Source organism: Lepidochelys kempii, chromosome 27, assembly GCF_965140285.1.
Source record: "Lepidochelys kempii isolate rLepKem1 chromosome 27, rLepKem1.hap1, whole genome shotgun sequence".
Lineage (NCBI taxonomy): Eukaryota > Metazoa > Chordata > Testudines > Cheloniidae > Lepidochelys > Lepidochelys kempii.
In genome coordinates, this window is record NC_136406.1 from 13904102 (window position 1) to 13923052 (window position 18951).

General features: G+C 59.9%; 1 protein-coding gene across 15 annotated transcripts in view; it reads right to left on the reverse strand.

Annotated features, from left to right (window-relative positions):
• Window positions 1–18951, reverse strand: part of SRCIN1 (SRC kinase signaling inhibitor 1) — a 190476-nt gene that overhangs the window by 14482 nt on the left and 157043 nt on the right. For 11 of the 15 annotated variants that reach the window (XM_073326148.2, XM_073326149.2, XM_073326150.2 and 8 more), the window contains 12 exons: window positions 18546–18589; window positions 17407–17585; window positions 15307–15482; window positions 14779–14900; window positions 11954–12101; window positions 10658–10958; window positions 9040–9283; window positions 7212–7366; window positions 6960–7112; window positions 5678–5806; window positions 3071–3130; window positions 784–2148 (listed from right to left, as the gene is read on the reverse strand). In XM_073326148.2, the coding sequence (XP_073182249.1) occupies window positions 784–2148; window positions 3071–3130; window positions 5678–5806; window positions 6960–7112; window positions 7212–7366; window positions 9040–9283; window positions 10658–10958; window positions 11954–12101; window positions 14779–14900; window positions 15307–15482; window positions 17407–17585; window positions 18546–18589 (3076 nt within the window). The other 4 variants (XM_073326156.2, XM_073326158.2, XM_073326159.2 and 1 more) reach the window with 3 other exon arrangements.

Genomic DNA, 18951 nt, shown 5'->3' on the forward strand with positions numbered 1-18951 from the left:
ACAGGTTAAGGTGTAAATTTCAGCAGAACTTGGCCCTTAGCACTCAACATTTGGGGCTTACTCCTATGCTAAAATGACCCCCCAAACCTGCTGCTAAGGCCCTGTGTGGAATGTCTCCCTTGCATTCTGCCTTCTCTTCCTGGATCTCTCGGGTCCCCCCATTCTTATCTGGATCTGATTTTATTGCCTTGGGGTTAATCAGCAAACTTGACATCCAGCCTCCAGCTACAGTTTGAATTTGCACTCAGCAGCCAGCACTCAATTTCCAAAGCAGAGGGGTGGCCAGGGTCTCGGTGGCTAACTGGGGCCTGACACACTCTGTTCGGTACTTGTTTCCAGGTCTGTGCCAGGCCATTAAGCCAGTCACCCCTCCCCTATTGGATGGCATCAGAATGCGGGTGCAATGGATGAAGACTGCTGACCTTGGTCTAATTCAGCGCTAACATCCAGCGGGGGAGAGGGGGAGGGAGGTGTAAAAAACCCGCCCCAAGGCTCACGAGAGAAACACAGAGAGAGATGCCAGGCGGGCCAGTTTGCTTGCAAAGGGCCTGCTGCCTTTCCAGTTCACGTGCCACCAGTCTCCATTATTTCTCCGCCCCGTTTGCCTTTATTGCAGGGTCTGTCCAAATACCGGGGGAAGAGGAGGGGAAGTTTTTTACACCTCGGCTCTAGGGGAAGCTGGATTCTCAGGAAGGGGGTGGGGCCGGGTGGAGGCAGAGGAAGAGAAGGCATCAGATGGAATCCGAGCGTAGAGCACAACAAGAGGAATAACAGAAAATAAACCTTAGGACTGTCGAGCAGAAGCTGCGGCTTGGGTAGCAGAGGTGGCTTGGTCCCGCTCAAAGATGACCTTCTGGGAGCATCAGCCTCACCCTGTTCTGAATCCGTGGTCCTGGCACACCAGCAACTGTGTTCAAGGTCCCCCAAGCCCTCCTTTAGCCCACTGTCATCCTGAGACCCCAACTGTCCTAGCAGCTCTCTCCGAAATATAAATTCAGCTGATGGGTGAATATTGATTTCATTAATGGTCATCTCCAGCTCACGGATAGTTTCTTCAAGGCTGTCCAGTCTTTGGTATGTGCATTCGCAAATCTCGTGGCTGCTTAGGCTTGCAAAGCCGAGAGGAGACATGTCCTCTTTGGTTTGGCCTTCTAGGTCCAGGTCGTGCTCTCTCTCTGCTGGGGACCCTCCGGTATTCGAGGCTGCCTTGGTCTCCTCTCCAACCGCAAATCGGTCTAGCGTTCTCTGTCCAGAGGTGGCGCTATGCTTGCTGGATCTTGATGAAGCACTGATGTGCTCCTCAGGAGGCTGTATCGTGAGTTGTTCAGACACCTGGTAGTTTGGATCTTTGCCTGGGAAAGATCTTGGTCTTGGCGTTGGACACTTTGAGGCTGGACAGCTAGTGAGGTCTTCCCTTTGCGCCTGCTTGCTAGCCTCACTGGGGTCTTCTGAAGTGGGGGGCATCCTCTCCAAGCTTGGATTGGTTCTCCTGGCTTTGGGTTCTGTAACATTGCCATGAAATCCCACAGCCGCTTTAGACCCTTCGCCTTCGTCAGTGACGGAGACCTTCTCGGAACCCACTTCAGGGTCCGTGGCTTCTTTCAAGAGATCGATGAGGGGTTTGTCCTCCACACAGACAACTGGCCCATAGGCCATAGTCTCGCAGCTGCCTTCCTCTCCGGCGTCCAACGTCCCAAGCTCTTCTCCTGCCAGAAGGGGGTTCCCTCCATCCTCTGACAGAGCCTGAGTTGGGGTGTTTGTCACTAAGAATGCTATCATTTCTCCTTCTGGAGCGCCTCCAGGCTGGACAGGTGAGGCTTGGCTGCTTCCAGGCACCGACAGAGCCTGCTTTAAGAAACCAGATGGCACCCGGATGAGAGAGGTTTCCTCCCTTTCGGCCTGGTTCTCAGGGCTGCTTGGCAAGAGCCCCAGTCCCTCCAAGTTTCTCTCTGTTTCCGCCATGGCCTGTGTAGGCTCCACATGTGGAGATCCTTCCATTCCCACCTCTCTGTCGCTGGAAGTGCACTGACAGCTGCCTGTTTCTGCAGCCACCTCCAGGTCTGCTTCCGGCGAAGCCAGGTCAGGCACCCACTCGGTGAGCACAATCTGAGGGAGGGGGATAGCTGGGCTGGCTGGAGAGGCCGATTCCTGTGGAGAAAATTCAGACCAGTTAACAGCAGGTGGGAAGTGGGAGAAGTTTACCATGCAAATGAAGAAAGCTGAGTGCTTCTTAGAGGGTATTCCTGCCTAGCTAGGGCTGCCAACCTCACAATCCACCCACTGGGTCTATAATCCCAGACTATCCAGCCACTTCTGCAGTCACCTGAGCGCTGGGCCACGCCTGACACAGAATAACTCCAGAGGGAGGGCTTGGTTTCAGTAACCCCTTTGGGCAATGGTGACTTAGGCACCTCTTGATGCCTGGACTGTACAGTGCACCTGGGTAGGTGAGAGGAGCCAATGGGTGTTAGGCACCTAACCAGCATAGGTGCTGCCCTGGGGAACACGTAGCCAATGTGCTGTTTAAAGAGCCTGCCAACAGAGGTGAAATCAGGATTAAAGACGCACTACAAAGGTGATGCAGTGGGTCGCGGGTCCCCACAACGAAGAAATCCGCAGAGAAGGAGTTGATTTGGCCTCTATCCTGCCCGATACTATTACATTAGAACATCAGAAGGGCCATGCGGGGTCAGACCAATGGTCCGGCTAGCCCATGGTCCTGTCTTCCGAAAGCGGCCACTGTCAGATGCTTCAGAGGGAATGAACAGAACAGGGCAATTATCCAGTGGTCCATCCCCTGTCGTCCAGTCCCAGCTTTTGGCAGTCAGAGGCTAGGGACACCCAAGGGGTGTGTCTCTGACCCTCTTGGCTAATACATTCTGGAGGCAGAGGGGCTTGGGGACCCCCTCTGCCCCCCCCCCCCCGAGCTGTGCACTGCAGAGAGGCAGGTGAGAGAGAAGGTGTTAGTGATTTAACGGCTAGGGGATTCTGTGCTAGCAGGACTTTCTTTGTCTGGAGCTCGGAGCTATCAGGGGCTCCGCCCAGGCCCCCCACCCCCCGTAGCGCTTACCTGGACTGACGGCTGGCGCCTGGAATCTGTTCCAGCATCGGGCTGGCTGGCCGCTGCAGCCTAGTGGCAGAACAGGGCAACAAGACGGGTTATTCTGCTCCTCCCACCTGGCCTGGTTGGGGCTGCCCCATTTCCTGGAATTCGTGGCGTGGGAGCGGCCCCACGTGGGGTGCCCCAATGCAGCAGGTCTGATTCTATCACCACCCTCCGGGGTTCTAGGATCCAGCAGAGGCAGGTGGGGGAAGGAGGGGAAAACGGCAGGGCCAGGCACCGACATCCAGGACCAGAGCTGGGTCTGAGCCAACCCCGCCCCAGGATCTAAACACCCCTTCCAGCACCGGGGCAGCAGACAGAGGCAGGGGCAGGGGCTGGCTCCCACTGGGGAGCAGCTTCCACACCGCCCCCACCCAGCAGCTGGAGAGTCAGCTCCCCCCATTCCCCACTCGATTTGACGCTGGGCAGAAAACGCAGCACAGAGCCGCCAATCTGGCACAGAAGGGGAGCGCGGCTGCTGGGGTGAGGGAGAGGGACGCACCGGGAGACAGGATTGCAGTAGAGGGAAAGAGAGCGACGCAGACAGAGAGGGGCAGCGGGAGAGCCGGGGATAGCAAAGTGTCTCCTTTTGGTGCAGCAGAGCTCCTCGGCCACCATGCTGTGAGCCGTGGGCCTTGCCAACGTCTCCGGTCAATAAAGGGTGAGGTGGCAGATGGGCGCGGGGTGTGTTTTGGGACGCTGCACCTCCCAGCACGGAGCCAGGGGTGGAGGGGGAGTCACAGGGTTGGTTTGATCTGACCCTTGTTCGGAGGGGGGCAGTGGAGGAGTTGATCAGCCGTGGGGAGGGAGAGCAGATGCCCGAGGGCTCAGCTGACCCAGCTGTTTGGGTTGCAGGCAGGACTGGCTTCTTGGACTGGAATCCGCCGGGAACCGTCTCCTTCACAGCTCCAAAAGGAAGGCCCGGAGGAGAGTTACTCCCTGCAGCAGCCTCCCTGCAGCCTGGAGGGCCCCAGCTCTCTTGCTGGCTGGCTGGATCCCCAGGGCGTGACGGCTCTTGTCCTGGAAGGATCGTGGCCAGGGTTCTTGGGTAGATTCCCACCCTGTAGATTTCTACCCTGGTCCCTTTCCTCCGTCTCTTCCCCACTCCCGGGCTCGTTGGTCCAGCTCCCACAGGCCCATCTTCTCCCCTCTCTGACTGGCAGCTGTACCCTCTGCCCCCCCACTCTGTGTCACGCCCTCTTTGGCTTTACCCCCTTCCAGCCTCCTGCTTTCTGTGCTCTCGGCTGCCATCCAGCCCTCATAAGAACATAAGAATGGCCCTTCTGGGTCAGACCAAAGGTCCATCTAGCCCAGTGTCCTGTCTTCTGACAGTGGCCAATGCCTGGTGGCAAACAGAGACTAGGGACACTATCCCTGCCCATCCTGGCTAATAGCCATTGATGGACCTATCCTCCAGGAACTAATCTAGTTCTTTTTTGAATCCTGTTAAGGTCTTGGCCTTCACAACATCCTCTGGCAAGGAGTTCATAGACTCATAGAGTTTAAGGTCAGAAAGGACCATTATGATCATCTAGTCTGACCTCCTGCACAATTCAAGCCACAGAATCTCACCCACCCACTCCTGTAACAAACCCCTGACCTGTGTCTGAGCTACTGAAGTCCTCAAGTCTAAAGACTTCAAGGGGCAGAGAATCCTACAGCAAATGACCCGTGCCCCAGGCTGCAGAGGAAGGCGAAAAACCCCCAGGGCCCCTGCCAATTTGCCCTGGAGGAAAATTCCTTCCCGACCCCAAATATGGCGATCAGCTAAACCCTGAGCATGTGGGCAAGACTCACCAGCCAGACACTCAGGAAAGAATTCCCTGTAGTAATTCAGATCCCACCCTGTCCCTATCTTGTATCCCATCTAGAGTTCCACCGGTTGACTGAGTTGTGTGAAGAAATACTTCCTTTTGTCTGTTTTAAACCTGCTGCCTGTTAATTTCATTCGGTGACCTTGGTTCTTGTGTTATAAGAAGTAGTAAACACTTCCTCATCTACTTTCTCTACATCCTCGGTCTTCTTCTCCCATCCACACCCTACCTAGCGGGGCCATCGCAGGTCCAAACCCCACGCGAGGCGAGTGCAGGATGCCCCCAGACCCTGTCCAATGGGGAACCCCAGGTGTCTCCTGCCACTGGCCACCTGGCTAAGCCCCTGCACAGCTCGGACCAGATCATGCGCCGGGCGTGGCCATTGTCCCCAGTGCACGGCATGCATCGCCACCCAGAGCCCTTGTTCCAGTGAGGCATCCCGCATGCAGCGATGAGCCCGTCCATCCCTCGCCAGTGACCCCCCGCACACACACCCGTCCCCTGCCCACGTGGGTGCAGAGCCTGGCCCCTCGGGGCAGCGCCAGGTTCCGTTGCTCTGGTGGTTAGTGCCCAGTACCGTGCTGTATAAGTATAATCCGCGCCAGCGTCGGGGAGTGATGCGGGGGCTGTGCTGAGCCATTAGTTTGTTAATCCAGAGAGCGCGTGAAAGGGGGGAGCAGACAGGAGAGGCGGCTGGGCAGAGAGGCAGCGGCAGCCAGCCGGGTGGAAGAGGGAGTTGCGATCGGGCACAAGCTGTTACCTTCCATCCTTCGGCTGCAAGGGCGGCCCCACTGGGCCACAAGTCTGCGGGAGCAGGGGAGACGGCGGCTGCGAGCCGGTCGCAGCGGAACTTGGGGATAAATGGGGAGCCAGAGCTTCTCTGAAACACCTGGGGAGTCAGAACACGGTGGGTTGTGCAGTGGAACTAAAACGGGGGGGTTCGGAGAAGGAGCCCTGGGCCTGCTGTTCCCTAGCCTGGCCTCAGCCTAGATGCGCTGATGCCAGCTCGCAGTGGGCGAGACAACGGCTCTTCTCAGCTGTGCGCTGATGCCGGGGGGTGTTAAAGTGACAGCTGGAAACCCGGCCACAGAGACGGGAGTGTGGCTGCCTGCTCCTCCCCTGGAGAGACGCGTGCCCTGCGATATCCGGCCTGTCCCCTAAGGACGGAGAACCCTGGCCCGGCCCGGGATGGGGCCTGAGGGGAAGGCAGGGTCCCTTGTTGCTCTGATTCTGGGACAGGGAGCTAGTTTCTCCTGCCTGCCGCTCACATCATGGCCTGGCTCATGCACTCCCCTGTCACTCGGTCCGATGGGGATGTCTGCAAACGGGTTTCAGGCGGGGCTGGAGGCCAAGCTAGAGACTCGGTGGGGTTTGGACCAGGGAACCCCAGTGCTAGCCAGCCATAGGGGAACTCAATAGGACCCAAGAAGCATCCTGGACATCTAGCCCTCAGCTCCACCCGACAAGTGGAAATGGCGCCAGCTTTCGGGGGAGATTTCCAGTGCCCCCAGGACACAGCGTCTGAACAGATTGTTTCAGGGTACCTGAACTTCAGGGTTTCCGTCCTGGGAGCGGGGAACCCAACTTACCCCTCTCTGAACCTGGCAGAGCTTCAGACCACCCCGCCAGGTGGGGCTACACTCCAAAACAGGATGGAAGCCCGGAGCGAGAGGGACGAAGTCGCTCTGCCAAAGCCTGGTGCCCCTGCCCACCCTGACCCTGCTGGGCCCCCGCAGGTTCGAACCCACTGACTGCCAGTGAGCCCAGCTATCCCTCCGCGGAGCCATGAGCGGAGACACAAGGACCTGACCACTACCCCCGTTACAGAGTGAACTGATTGACTGCCCTTCCCCAGTGCCTCCCCCAGGGGGCAGTGCTTCCTTGTATGTGTGCCAGGAGCCCGATCCTGCTTCTGGTGATGGCAATGCTGCTACTCCTGAGCGAGTGCAGGATCGGGCCAAGGGCGGCGGGGGGTGTTGTTCTGGGCAGGGCTCCCGTCATGTGTGTCCCTCCCCACCCCCCCCGCCCCCTTCGGCGCCCACCTCCAGCTCGGCGATGATCCGGTCCTCCTCGTCGTCGTCCTTGATGGCTGAGGCAATGATGGGTGGGGTGGACGCGGGCCTGGTGACCTCCGACACCGTCCGCCTCAGCTTCACCTGGGGCTTCTGGGGCTCCAACTCCTCCGACTCCGCCTTCTGCAGGGCGAGAGGGGGCGGGGGGGGATCATCCCTGGGCGCCTGAGGCCGGCCAAGGCCCCTGCTCCCCGCCCCCGCCCTGGGGAGCCCGCCCCATACCTTCATGAAGCTGGAGTCCTTCTTGCTGGTGACGATCACCTCACCGGTGCGGGTGGTGGTCAGCCCATGGGAGGAGGGGAAGCTCCGTCGAGGAGGGGGGGGAGGCGGCGATTTCGAGGGCTTCTCAGTCCGATACCTGGGGACTGTCAGCTCATCTGGGGAAAGAACCGGGCCGTTAGGAGCAAGGCCCCACTCTTCCCCGATCCACCCCTCCGGCCCAAGCCAGGGACTCTCCTACGGTCAAGTGGGGCGCAGCAGAATCTCCAGGGGTCCACAGTTCAGGCATGGGGCAGCCCAGCTTTGGTGTTTACCCCACCTATGAATGTGCTGGTGCAATCAAGAAGGACGTGTGCTCTTCGGGGCGTAAGCGTGATGGGAAACTCCCGGTGGCTTTTGCAAGAGGGCAGCGGCTTGTGTAGGACATGCCGATTGCCTCCGTCTCTGAGAGCTTGAATGCGGACCCATTTGGGTCAGGTTACACAGCCCCGGGGACTTCACCCGTAGGCCCCAGCGCACGGTTGGCCACACAACTGGCTCCACGGAGCCCGATAGGCAGGCATGCTGCTCGGGAGAGGCCTAGGGCTGGGCTAGGAGGGGGTCAGGGATCACGGGACCAATCCTGTGAGGTGCCGAGCGCTCTCAGCAACCCTGGAGGGTGCTCAGGTCCTTGCACGAATGGGGCCCTGGGTGCATTAGTAGATCTGGGGGCACTGTGAGCTCTAAAATTCAATCCACATTACAGGCAGGAAACAGAAACATAACAATTCCCATACCCGGTGCAAAGCCCTTACAATAAGGACCCGTCGGTTAAGGCAGCAGGTAAACCCTCCGAAGCTGCATTCAACCCCCCTGATGCCAACCCAGCTGAGTTTCTAGGTTCACACGTTTTTCCTGCACGGAGCACGGTTCTCCACCAGGGAGCAGCGCGGCGCTCAGAGCAGGGTCCTGCTTGCAGCTTGGAAGAGTTGCCAGGCGCTGGTCTGAACTGGGGATGGTCCTAGCAGGCGGTGGGGTTCCCAACAGCGTTGGGAGGGAGAGTCTCTTGCACTGCCCAGGCTGGCCAAGAGGGGGCACTGCAGCCTCAGCCATCCCCAAGGTCACTCTTACAGCTCTGCTACTGCCGTGTGTGTGTGTGGGTGGGTGGGTGTGGGTGGGTGGGTGTGTGTGGGTGTGGGTGGGTGTGGGTGGGTGTGGGTGTGGGTGTGGGTGTGTGTGTGGGTGGGTGGGTGGGTGGGTGGGTGTGTGTGGGTGTGGGTGTGTGGGTGTGGGTGGGGGTGTGTGTACGCGTGAGCGCGCTGCTCAAACTTTTCCACGCCAGGGGCCTCCTGGGCAACTTGCCGGGAGCCCACAGACTGCAATTGATTTGCGCCACTTTTTAACGCCAGCCCTGCAGGGCTACAACCTGCCCATGCTCATGTCCCCCTGGATCCCCTTGTGGCCGAATTCACCAGCTGGGAGTGAGCAGAATCACTTAGACCACACGGCTCTCCCAGGGCTGATGATAGAACCCAGGCGTCCTGACCCCAGCGCCACACCCTCCTCTAACTAACTACACCCCGCTCCCCTCCTAGAGCCAGGAACAGAACCCAGGAGTCCTGGCTCCCTGCCCCCCTCCCTGCGCTCTAATCCCACTTGACCCCACACCCCCGCCCAGAGCCTGATAGAGAACCCAGGAGTCCTGACTCAGTGGGGGTAGCAGAGAGGCTGAAGAGGGGTGCGGTCAGGGGGCGCGACTTGAGAGGGCACCTTCAGAGCTGACGCAGGGAAGCGTTACGAAGGGCACCCTGGTTTCTGACCACCCCATCCCCCGCTCCTCCCTGCCCCCTACCTGAGCCCCTGCGGCCATTGGGGTCGATTTTGGCGGTGGCTTTCTGTGCGTGCTGCGGCTTGGGGGGCTTGTGCTCAGGCGTGGAGGCGGCGCTGCCGGCGGCCTGCTTGTGCTTGGCGGCAAACTCCAGGTCGGGGATGGCCTTCATGAGCTCGGCCTGGGTCTCCTCCAGGAGGCGGTTAATGTCCTTGGCGCTGTATTGGGTCAGCGCCGCCCTCTTCTCCTCCCAGTCCCGCTCGGCGGCCTGCCGGCAGAAAGCACCACTCGCTGAGCTCGCATGGGGGGACGGGCCGGGGGAGCCTTCCCCGTCCGTGGGAACATGTGGCACCGTGGGAGGATCTGGGGCGCTCGGCTCCATCCCCAGCTGCACAGAATCCCGGGGTACAGGGGCTGGGGGGCTCTGGGAGGAACCCCAGGAATGGTTGTTCCAAAGGGCCTGAGTCACTAGAGGGTTTCATACAGTCTGTGGCCAGAAGGGATCATCTAAGCCAGTGGTTCTCAAACTGTGGGTCGGGACCCCAAATGGGGTCACCAGGGCTGGCTTAGACTTGCTGGAGCCTGGGGCCAAACCCAAACTCTAAGGCCGCGGGCTTCATCCCTGGGTGGCAGAGCTCAGGTTACAGGCCCCCTGCCTGGGGCTGAAGCCCTTGAGATTTGCCCCCGCCCCGCCCTGGGGCAGTGGGGCTCGGGTGTGTTCAGGCTTCGGTCCCCCCTCCTGGGGTCCTGTAGTAATTTTTGTTGGGGGTCGCAGTGCAATGAAGTTTGAGAACCCCTGATCTAGGCTAACCCCCTGTATAGCATGGGCCAGAAAACCTCTCCCACACGTCCCTGTATTAAGCCCAAAGCCTAGTTAGACTAAAGCATTTCAGATCTCAGGAGACTGTGAGCCACAGGCAGGGAACGGAAGAGAGCGAGGGGCCACCCATGCCCCAGGCCTCGGCGCCAGCTGGGAATCAGGGAGATCCATCCCGATGATCCCAGCAGGTGACCCAGCCTGCAGAGGTAGGGTCCCTGCCACCTGGACCATCCTTACAGCCAGTGGCAGAGGTGGGGATGGAACCTCAGAGTCCTGACTCCTTGTCCACTTTGCTCTGATCACGCTCCCCTCCTCTAGCTGGGAATAGAACCCAGGAGTCCTGACTCCCTGGCCTCCTCCTGCTCTAACCTCTAGGCTTCCTCTCTTATAAATAGATTCCAGGACTAAAGGTTTAACCCAGCACATCAGGAGGCTCCAATCAATACTCCAGGGCAGATTCTCTCCCAGAGGATTCCCTTTCGACTCACACTGAGTCGCCACATGTCAGAGCAGCCCCCAGGCTGCTCTATCCTGAGCAGGCAGCCGGTGCGGGAGCTACTGAGCAGCAGAGAAGAAACAGCAGCTGCTCCAGTGGGGAGTGTTGGGAGGTAGGTGGGGAGGTGGCGCCCCCTACAGAACACACCCCAGAGTGACAGGGCTGATTCAAACCCTGCAGTGTAAAAATCGCCGAGCACTTAATTCTCAGCTCCTAACAGCCTTGGCCTGCAGGCCTGGGAACCCTGGCTTGAACCTCTCCTGGGTGTGCGACAGGCCAGACAACACAGCAGAAGTGCCAGGCTCCCCCCCAACCCCGGCTCTCACCTCTACAGACACAGCCTTGTCCACGCTCCTCCTGCCGGGAGTCTCGGGGCCTGTCTGGGTCTTGGCTGGCACCATCTCTGGAGCTCGGGAGGGGTTATTGCTCTTAGGGAGTTGTGGGGGACCATGCCCGAAGCCCGGTGTGCCCAGGGTATCTGTGGAGGCGGTCAGGTCATGGAGGTTCATCGGGGGGCTGGTGGGGACCTCGAAATCTAGACCCTTGCTGAAATCGGTCTCTGGCGCCACCTTCTTCGGGGACTGGCTCAGGTTGTTGGACTGAGCCCACATGCTCTCATCCACTTGCCTGCCAATGGAACAGAGAGTTCAGAGGTCCCCGTGGGGGGCCGGGAGGTGGGGGGATAGGGGGGGCAGCTGCGCAGCCAGGAAGTGCTGTAAGCTGTTGCCAAACACATTTTCAACCACATCGAACAGTTCAGTGTTGGTCGATACGTTTATCAACCACCACCAAATAATGGAACATTTTCAGTTTTCAAAACAAAATTTTGTTTTTTAACCAAAAAAGGTTTTTCAACCCCCTCCCCCCACCTGTTGGGTTTGGGGTTTTTTTTTTGTTTTTGTTTTTGTCAAACGTACCCAAAAAATTTCACACTTGCAAACTCAATTGAAATTTCCCACCAGGACTAAATCGTCCTTTCCCAGGCAGCACTAATGATAATTGTTTGTATTCCAGTAATTACTGGCGCACCTAGAGGCTGTAATGAGCACCATTGTGTTAGGCGCTGTACAAACCCAGAACAAAAAGGCAGCCCTTGCCCCAAGGAGCTTCCACTCGAAGACGAAAGACAACGGGTGGATAGAGACAGACAGACAGACGGGCAGCTCAAGGGACCTGTGAGATTAACCTGTGAGATTATTCTGATTGGTGCATGGAGAGACTCCAGGTGTTGAGGTGCCCAAATCCCTTGGAGGGTCTGAACCCAGCTGCCCAAGCACCGTCAGGTGCAGGCCTCAGGGCAGAGGACAAGTGGCTGTGGGCATAGTTACAGGGAGCACCTCCCATGCCTGAGAGAGCAGGAAGCGGCTGGCTGGGAAATTTGACAAAGGGGTGACTAAGAATGGGATCATTGATGGAGCGGAGAGAGGAACCAGACCCCTCCCTCTGCCCCAGCAGGGATCAGGGTCCAGGGAGCCAGGACCCACCCTGGGGTGTGATGGAAGGGACTCCCCTGTGGATCCGGGCTGGGAGGGCACACCAGGATCTGGGCCCAGGGAGCTGGGACCTACCCTGGGGGTGGGATAGCAGGATACTCCTGGGGATCCGGGCTGGGAGGGGCTCACCTGCGGATCTGGGTGAGGGTGTCTGTCACCGTCTTGCAGCGCTTCAGCAGGCCGTCCAGCCGGTGCGGCTCCTCCTTGAGGAACTTCACGGCCTCCACCTCTACCCGGAGCACCACCCGCATCTTGCTCTGCAGGCTGGGGAAGTGAGCTGGGGCGGGAGAGGCGCAGGGTCAGAGCAGGCCCAGGGAGGGCTGAGCAAGACCCTCCTCTCCCGGCTGCACAGGAATTCAAAGCCCTGCACCCAGAGACGCACCCGGCTCTGCCGTGCCCATGTCTGCCTGGCACAGCTGGGAGGAGGTGGCTGGGAGAACTTAGGGGAAAACCCTCCTCCACTTCCGTCCTAGGAGAAAAGCCCCCGTGATTGCAGAGGGGCAGCTCATGGGCACTCCCTGTGTAGGCAGACCCAGCCACAGCCCCTAACACAGACACACCCGGCCAAAGCACCACACCACGCACTCGCAGGGCCGGAGAACCGTGCCACGCACTCGCAGGCCCAGAGCACCCTTTGCCTACTCACACAGGGTTTCTGTACGTCCGGGTTTCCCTGAACACGACCTCTTTTTTGGCCCTCCAATCTCCGTCCGGGCAGATTTTTGACATAGGGACAAAGGTCCGTGGTTTTTCCTCACTTGTTCTTTTACCTCGCTGACGGAGCTGGGCAGCTAGAGAGCAGCAGCTGCTGGCTGGGTGCCCAGCTCTGAAGGCCGCCCCGCCGCCTTGCAGCAACGCAGAAGTAAGGGGGGCCTGGTATGGTATTGCCATAGAAACTGTACCCCCCGCCTGCCCGTGGCAGTGTCCTCTCTTTGGGACCTTGAAATACGGTAACCTAGAGAGGTGAAAATACCCGTGCTTCTGGGTCTAGTGCTTCCTTGCTGCTTTCTCTCTCTGCTGCCCTGATCTTTCTCCTGCTTGCCACCCCCACACCCAGACCCTGCCAAACCCCCACCAGCCACACAGTTCAGATACTCGGGCAGCCTCTCACGGGCCTGTGTTATGGGTGGAGGCTCCTGTTTGTTCGTTCACCCTGAGCACAGGGCGGCTGTTACACCCACTCTGCTCGCTGCGCTGTTTGTACGCTCTCTTTCTCGCTCTTGCGGCCGGGCTGTTCAGGGCTGTCACTGCTTTCAGGGTGACGGGCGGAGCTAGTGTTAGGGGCTGGGTCAAACCTGGTTGAAAGTGGGCAGCCGTAACTTGTTATCTGCACTTGAGGGAGAGGGGCACCTGCCATGGGCACGGGGAGCCTTGACCAAGGATGTGCAGCAAGTCGGTGGCAGGGCCAGGATTAGAACTCAGGGGGCTCCTGGCTCCCAGGCTTGTGCTCCCCGCATTCGCTCTGGCTGCTGGCCACGTTCAGCAACCGCGTGACAGGCTGGGGTGATGGGGAAGGGGCGCTCTCCCTGATTGATCTAGAGGCCAGGCCAAGCCCAGCCCCATGTTTGCTGTCTGTCCACATGTCCCTCCTCTGACTGCATCACCCCCATGCCCTCCGCAGCTCTTCACGCACCTACACGGAGCATCTGGCTTGGCTCCCAGAAGCATAAACTCTGCCATGTTCTATGCTAAATGCGGGAGGGGGACTCCAGCCCAGAGATGGGCCATGGCAGCGGGTGTGGAAGGCTGAGCGCAGCCCTTTGGGGGCGGGGGCGGCCGAGGCAGGGCCCCAAGCACCATGAGCTGTCAGATCCACTCAGGCAGCGTCTCCGGCACTCACTCTCTGACAGCTAGCAGAGCAAACAGGGACTCCGCCACGCAGGCAGTCATGTGGGAGAGCCGCAAACACACCGGCAGGCATGCATCCACGCAAACGCACAGCAACACACAATCCAGACACGTGCAACCAGCCCGCAGCCCAAATACACGAAACATGCAACCCAGAGACGTGCAAACACGCAGGTAGCACATCACCCAAACATGCAGGCAACACGCCACCCAAACACAGGCCGGCAACATGCAACCTGAATACGTACAAAGACTTGCAAGAATGCAGGAAACTGCAACCTGCAAACTTGCAAGCATATGCAAACACACACGCATGCTCACACAACCCAAATACATACAAACATATGATACAAGCACGTGAACACACCAATGCAGGGAGACACACACAAACCCAGACATGCAGATACACCGACAACCCAGACACATACAACTCCCAAATCCATGACTCACACGGCCAAAAACTTACACACCTGGTTCACACATGGGACATATGCAAACTTCCACATGTGTGCAATTACAGGGTCACGTCTGCCAGCTCCAAACCACAAGCCAACCCCACAATAAAATCAAAGGTCCCAACGCCTCAAGGGTGAAGCTCTGAAAGCTGCCTTAGGGGGTTGGATGGACGGTTCTCATTGACTCCACTGGGACTGGGGATGCAAATTTCACCCTAAAAGCACACCGAGTGCATGTGGACACAGAAACACCTGTAACTGTCGGCACATATGCCCCTGGGCACACGCACGCGCTCACAGTAAAGCAGACATAGCGTCCTATATAAACTCAAACAACAAGTGTGCCTGCAAACTTACACACAAACCATCCTGAACACTGATCCCGGGCACACACAGGTCTCCAGGGCTGCCCTGCACCCACCGCCACACAAATCACAGAAATGGAGGGCGGGAAGCCACCCAGCCCCCCTGGCGCTGAGGCAGGACCAAGCAAACCTAGGCCATCCCTGACGGGTGCAATTGAGTGCGCTTGGATAGCATTCAGGGGTGCAAGGTAATCCCTCCCACGATCCTACCAGCCCCCCAGACCTATGCACTCCTGGAGCCTCCCCCCCCCGCCACCGCCCTCTCCTCTTGCCGGCCCCCTCTCACCCTTCAGTTCTGTGAGCGTCTCCCCCAGCTGTTTCAGCACCACGGCCTTCTCCTCCAGCTCCTGCACAGGGACGAGCCGGTGATTGTCCTTCTGAATCTTCTCCACCGACTTCTCCAGGTCGCTGTAAGCACACCGTGCGAATGTCACTCCCCCGTCCTCCGGGAAGGGTCCCAATGCTGGAGGGCAGGGGAGCAGCCGGTCTGGATCGGTGAGTGCGGGCAGGGCCCCCAGGGCACGCACGCAAGCCTAGCAGCTCAGGCCCCGGGCAGTTTTCCCCTTGGGCCGTTAGCAGCTCTGGTACCTATTCAGGATCATGCACCGGCAGGAAGGCCGACCAGGGGCCTCTCCAAACTGGCCCATTGGTGCTATGGCCAATTTATACCAGCTGTGGGGAGCTGGCCCAACAGACTTTAATTCCCAGAGCTATCCCCAGGCCCTCTTGGAGAAGGCAGAGAGCCACAGACAGAGCCAGGGACGGGCACTGGGCGCCCCGCCCCATCAGGGACGGACTGCAATCCCGCCCTCACTTTAACTGCTGGGTAATCAGCTCTTCCTCATTCAGGTAGCGGAGCCGCTCCTCCTCCACCAGGCTGCGCTGGCGCTGCAGGGGGTCCTCCTGCTTGCGCATGGTGTCCGTCACCCGCACGCTGATCTCCGTCTCCGTCCGCCGCAGCATCGTCTTCACGGTCTCCTGGTTCTGCAGCTGTGAGGCCAGAGAGGCGGGGGGGAGGGGGGGACAGAGACGGGAGGGGAGGGCGTGAACTGGGGATATGTCAGGGAGCACGAGGAAACGGAAAAGCCGACCGATTCTGTCCCCCTCCCCTACGCAGATCCAAACACCCAGAAAGGCAATGCAGGGCAGGGGGAGCCGGGACTCCTGGGTTCTATTCCCACTCCTAGCCGAGAGTGTGATCTAGTGGTTAGAGCAAGGGACTGGGAGCCAGGACCCCTAGGTTCTACTCCCAGTCTTTCCTAGTAGAACAGGAGACAGGGAGCGCCCATTTGCACATAGGAGGGTGAAGGGTCAGGGGGGATTCAAGGCTGGCTGGGAACCTGGGGGTCTGCCACCCAGCTGCCAAGTGCCCTGCCAGCACAAGCTGGGGATGAGGGGGATTCCCCGGGGCCATATGTGTGAGGTGCTGACCCCAGCTCTGGGGATAACATGGGGCTGTCGCTCCCCGGGTGAGAATGTGGTGGTGGTACTGGGGGGCACAAGTCGATTACACATTACCCCTCAGCACGACAGGTGGGTGCAGACATGGTGGGGGGCTCACCAGGGATCCCCTTTTCCTCTGTCCCACTGGAGAGCAACCAACCACCCTTCGTCACGACTACCAGGCTGGCTCCTGTGTCCACCCGTGGGTCAGCTTAAAAATCAAAAAGCTGGCAAAGATGGTTCCCCCAACCCCACCAATCTGCGTGCTTTCCCTGGGCAAAGCTGCCGGGCTCCGCCCCTCTGGTTCGCCTGGCAATCCTGGCTGTGGCAGGGTCTGCCAAGGAGGGTCAGGGCGAGACAGACGCAGGGGCGGGTGTACGTGGCACAGGCTGGACTTGGAGCTCTGACATACATCCCCAGGAATCTGGCCGATTGACGGAAGGAGCCGGGCCTTGGGAGGGCATCAGCCATTCCCAGTCCGCCTGTCTGGACCGCTTCCTCCTCCCCCATCTCCGCAGCGCCAGCCGGAATCACCACTCCCCCCAAATCTGTCACTGGTAATTAGCTTTGGAGCTAGGCAAGGCCAAGAAAAGCTGAACCTGGCCACCGAGATCCCTGGCTCCTGAAGGGGAGTTGCCATCTGCCTGGCCGTGCAGTGCCAGGGCGAGCACCACCCAGCAGGAAGGGTGGGATTCTGGTGCAAGCTGCGGGAGGGGGTACGAGCTAGCAGGGAGAGAGGAGGGGAACAGGGTGCAGGGGGGGCCCAGCTGTGGATGTTGGGGAACGCTGCTCTGCTACCCCAGATCTTAACTGGACACGTAACAGCCAATCCACCCTTTGCCAACCAACCAACGTGCCTTTGCTTTGCTCCAGGCCAAGAAGCGGGGCTGAGTCCAAACCCTGACTGGTGAACGGGCTGCAGAGCCTTCTGCCCCCGCAGCTCCAGTTCTCATCCCGCCCAGCCCCGCCGGGGCTATTGCCACGGAACGGCTCTTTGGTGGCCTGTGGGCGTTGGCGGGTCTCAGGCTGGTTCCCGTATCACCCGCACCGCAGGCGTAGAAGGTGGTTTCGGACAAGAGGCTGAGGATACAATGGGACGTGGAGGCCAAGCTGCCCCCTTAGGGTCTGTCTGCACTGTGACAAAGGGGTGCTCTTACCTCGGGTTCAAAGAGCAGAGAAGACACCGCAGCGTGAATGAGGGGGAGCCTGGGGTTAAAGCCAAGTGGCCGGATCTTCACTGCTATTTGAACCCGAGTTAAGACCACACCTCGTTTTGCAGCGTAGGCCTGACTTGGGGGGTCCGTGAGCCGACTGGGCTATTCCTGCCTGCGGGTGACCTTCCCCACACCCTGCCACCCGGCCAGTGGGGCCAGGAGCTCTGTGCTAGGAGGCGAGGCAGGACTCTGATGGCCCTGAGCCGCACATGCCCCGACGAGAGCCGGCGGGCTCGCTCCCGGATGGCTCCCCTCACCTGCAGCTTCTTCAGCTGCTGCAGCTGGTTGCGGAGGTCGCTGGCGTTCTGCTGCAGGCCGTGGAGGTGGAGCTGCATGTGCAGGCGGGTGATGGCCGTCGGCTGCCCGGCCGGGGTGCTGGTGGCAGAGGGGTGCGAGGGGGCAGGGATCGGCGTCCCCGAGCAGCTCCGGCTGGCGGCTGAGAGCATGAACAGAGCAGGACAGCCAATGAAGTGCTAAGTCCAGGGAAGGCTCCCACCCCTTCTCCCTCATTCTCTGCCCCCCTCTCCTCCCCAGCCTAGACATGCACGGTGCTTTTGATCCAGAGGGGAGGCCCTACAGAAATATAAGTCACCCCACCTTGATCTCCCTTTCAGAGCCCGGATCCCAGTGTGAGCTCATTCCCACCGGTCCCCTCCGGCAAGAGGCACCCCAAGCCGTGGCTGGGTCTGCAAACCTGTTTCTCCCACCTTCCACAGAACCCACGTCCCCCTCCCGGCCCTGGGGCTAAACCCAGCCCCGTTGCTGCCCAAAGGCGGGTGGGTTTGGTGCTCAGAATTGTACCCTCAGACCAGGCAGCAGGAAGCCAACTGCCAAGGAGCCCCTAGAAACAGAATCACCCAAACACTCACCTGGGCGCTCCCAGTGCGGGCAAGGGGGTGATTGTAGAGCACCGAGCGAGGAAAGCACTGCTGTGCGTGGGGCCGGCCCCGTGGGGGAGGAGCTGCTGTGTGGGGGTGGGGCTGGGCCGGGGGGGGGGAGGAGCTGCTGTGCATGGGGCCAGGCGGATGCGGGAGGAGCTCCTATGTGGGGGTGGGGCCAGGCGGGTGGGGGAGGAGTGGCTGTGTGGGGCGGGGATGGGCCAGGCTTCCTGGGTCTTTCTGTGGAGCTGCTCAGTGGCTCCCTCAGAAGCCACGTTCCTCACTGCAGTGAGGGGCAGGGGGCAGAGGGCAGAGACCCATCCTCGAGGGCTGACGCCACCTGCCCAGGAGGGGGAGCCCTGGAGGCCCCTCCCACATGCTCCTGGAGCCCAAAGTCCCACGCCAGCTACCCCAATGGCAGCTCCATGGCCCCGGGAGTGGGAGGACCCAGTGCACCAGCACCTCCTGCAGGCGGAGCTTGGGGCTGCGGCTCCCGTCGCTCCCACCCAATCACTTACGTGCTGACGGGGGTGTCCCTCCATTGGTGGCGTCCGTCTTCTCGCTGCATGGAGGGGAGGGCGGCGGGTGAGAGCGGGTTAAACAGTCCCAGCCCCGGCCCAGGAGAGCCGGCAAAGCGGGGAGGCCACCGAGCTAAGCCACGAGCAGGGGAGGAGGTGCCCGGAGAAGGACGTTAACTGAGACGCGTTGGGGTCATGCTGCCCCCTCCCAATCTCTCCCCTCGAACAGCCCCAAAGGGAGACCTCGCTTCTCCCTTCCCATGCTGAGTACGCTGGGGTTCCCCTGGGCCGTGAGGCCTTGAGTGGGGGGAGCCAGTGAGATCTGCAGCTGCTCCGAGGCCCCTTTGCACTGTTAGAACTTCCTGCACCGGCCCGAGTGTCCATGAGCACTGGGCCTGCTGGTGGA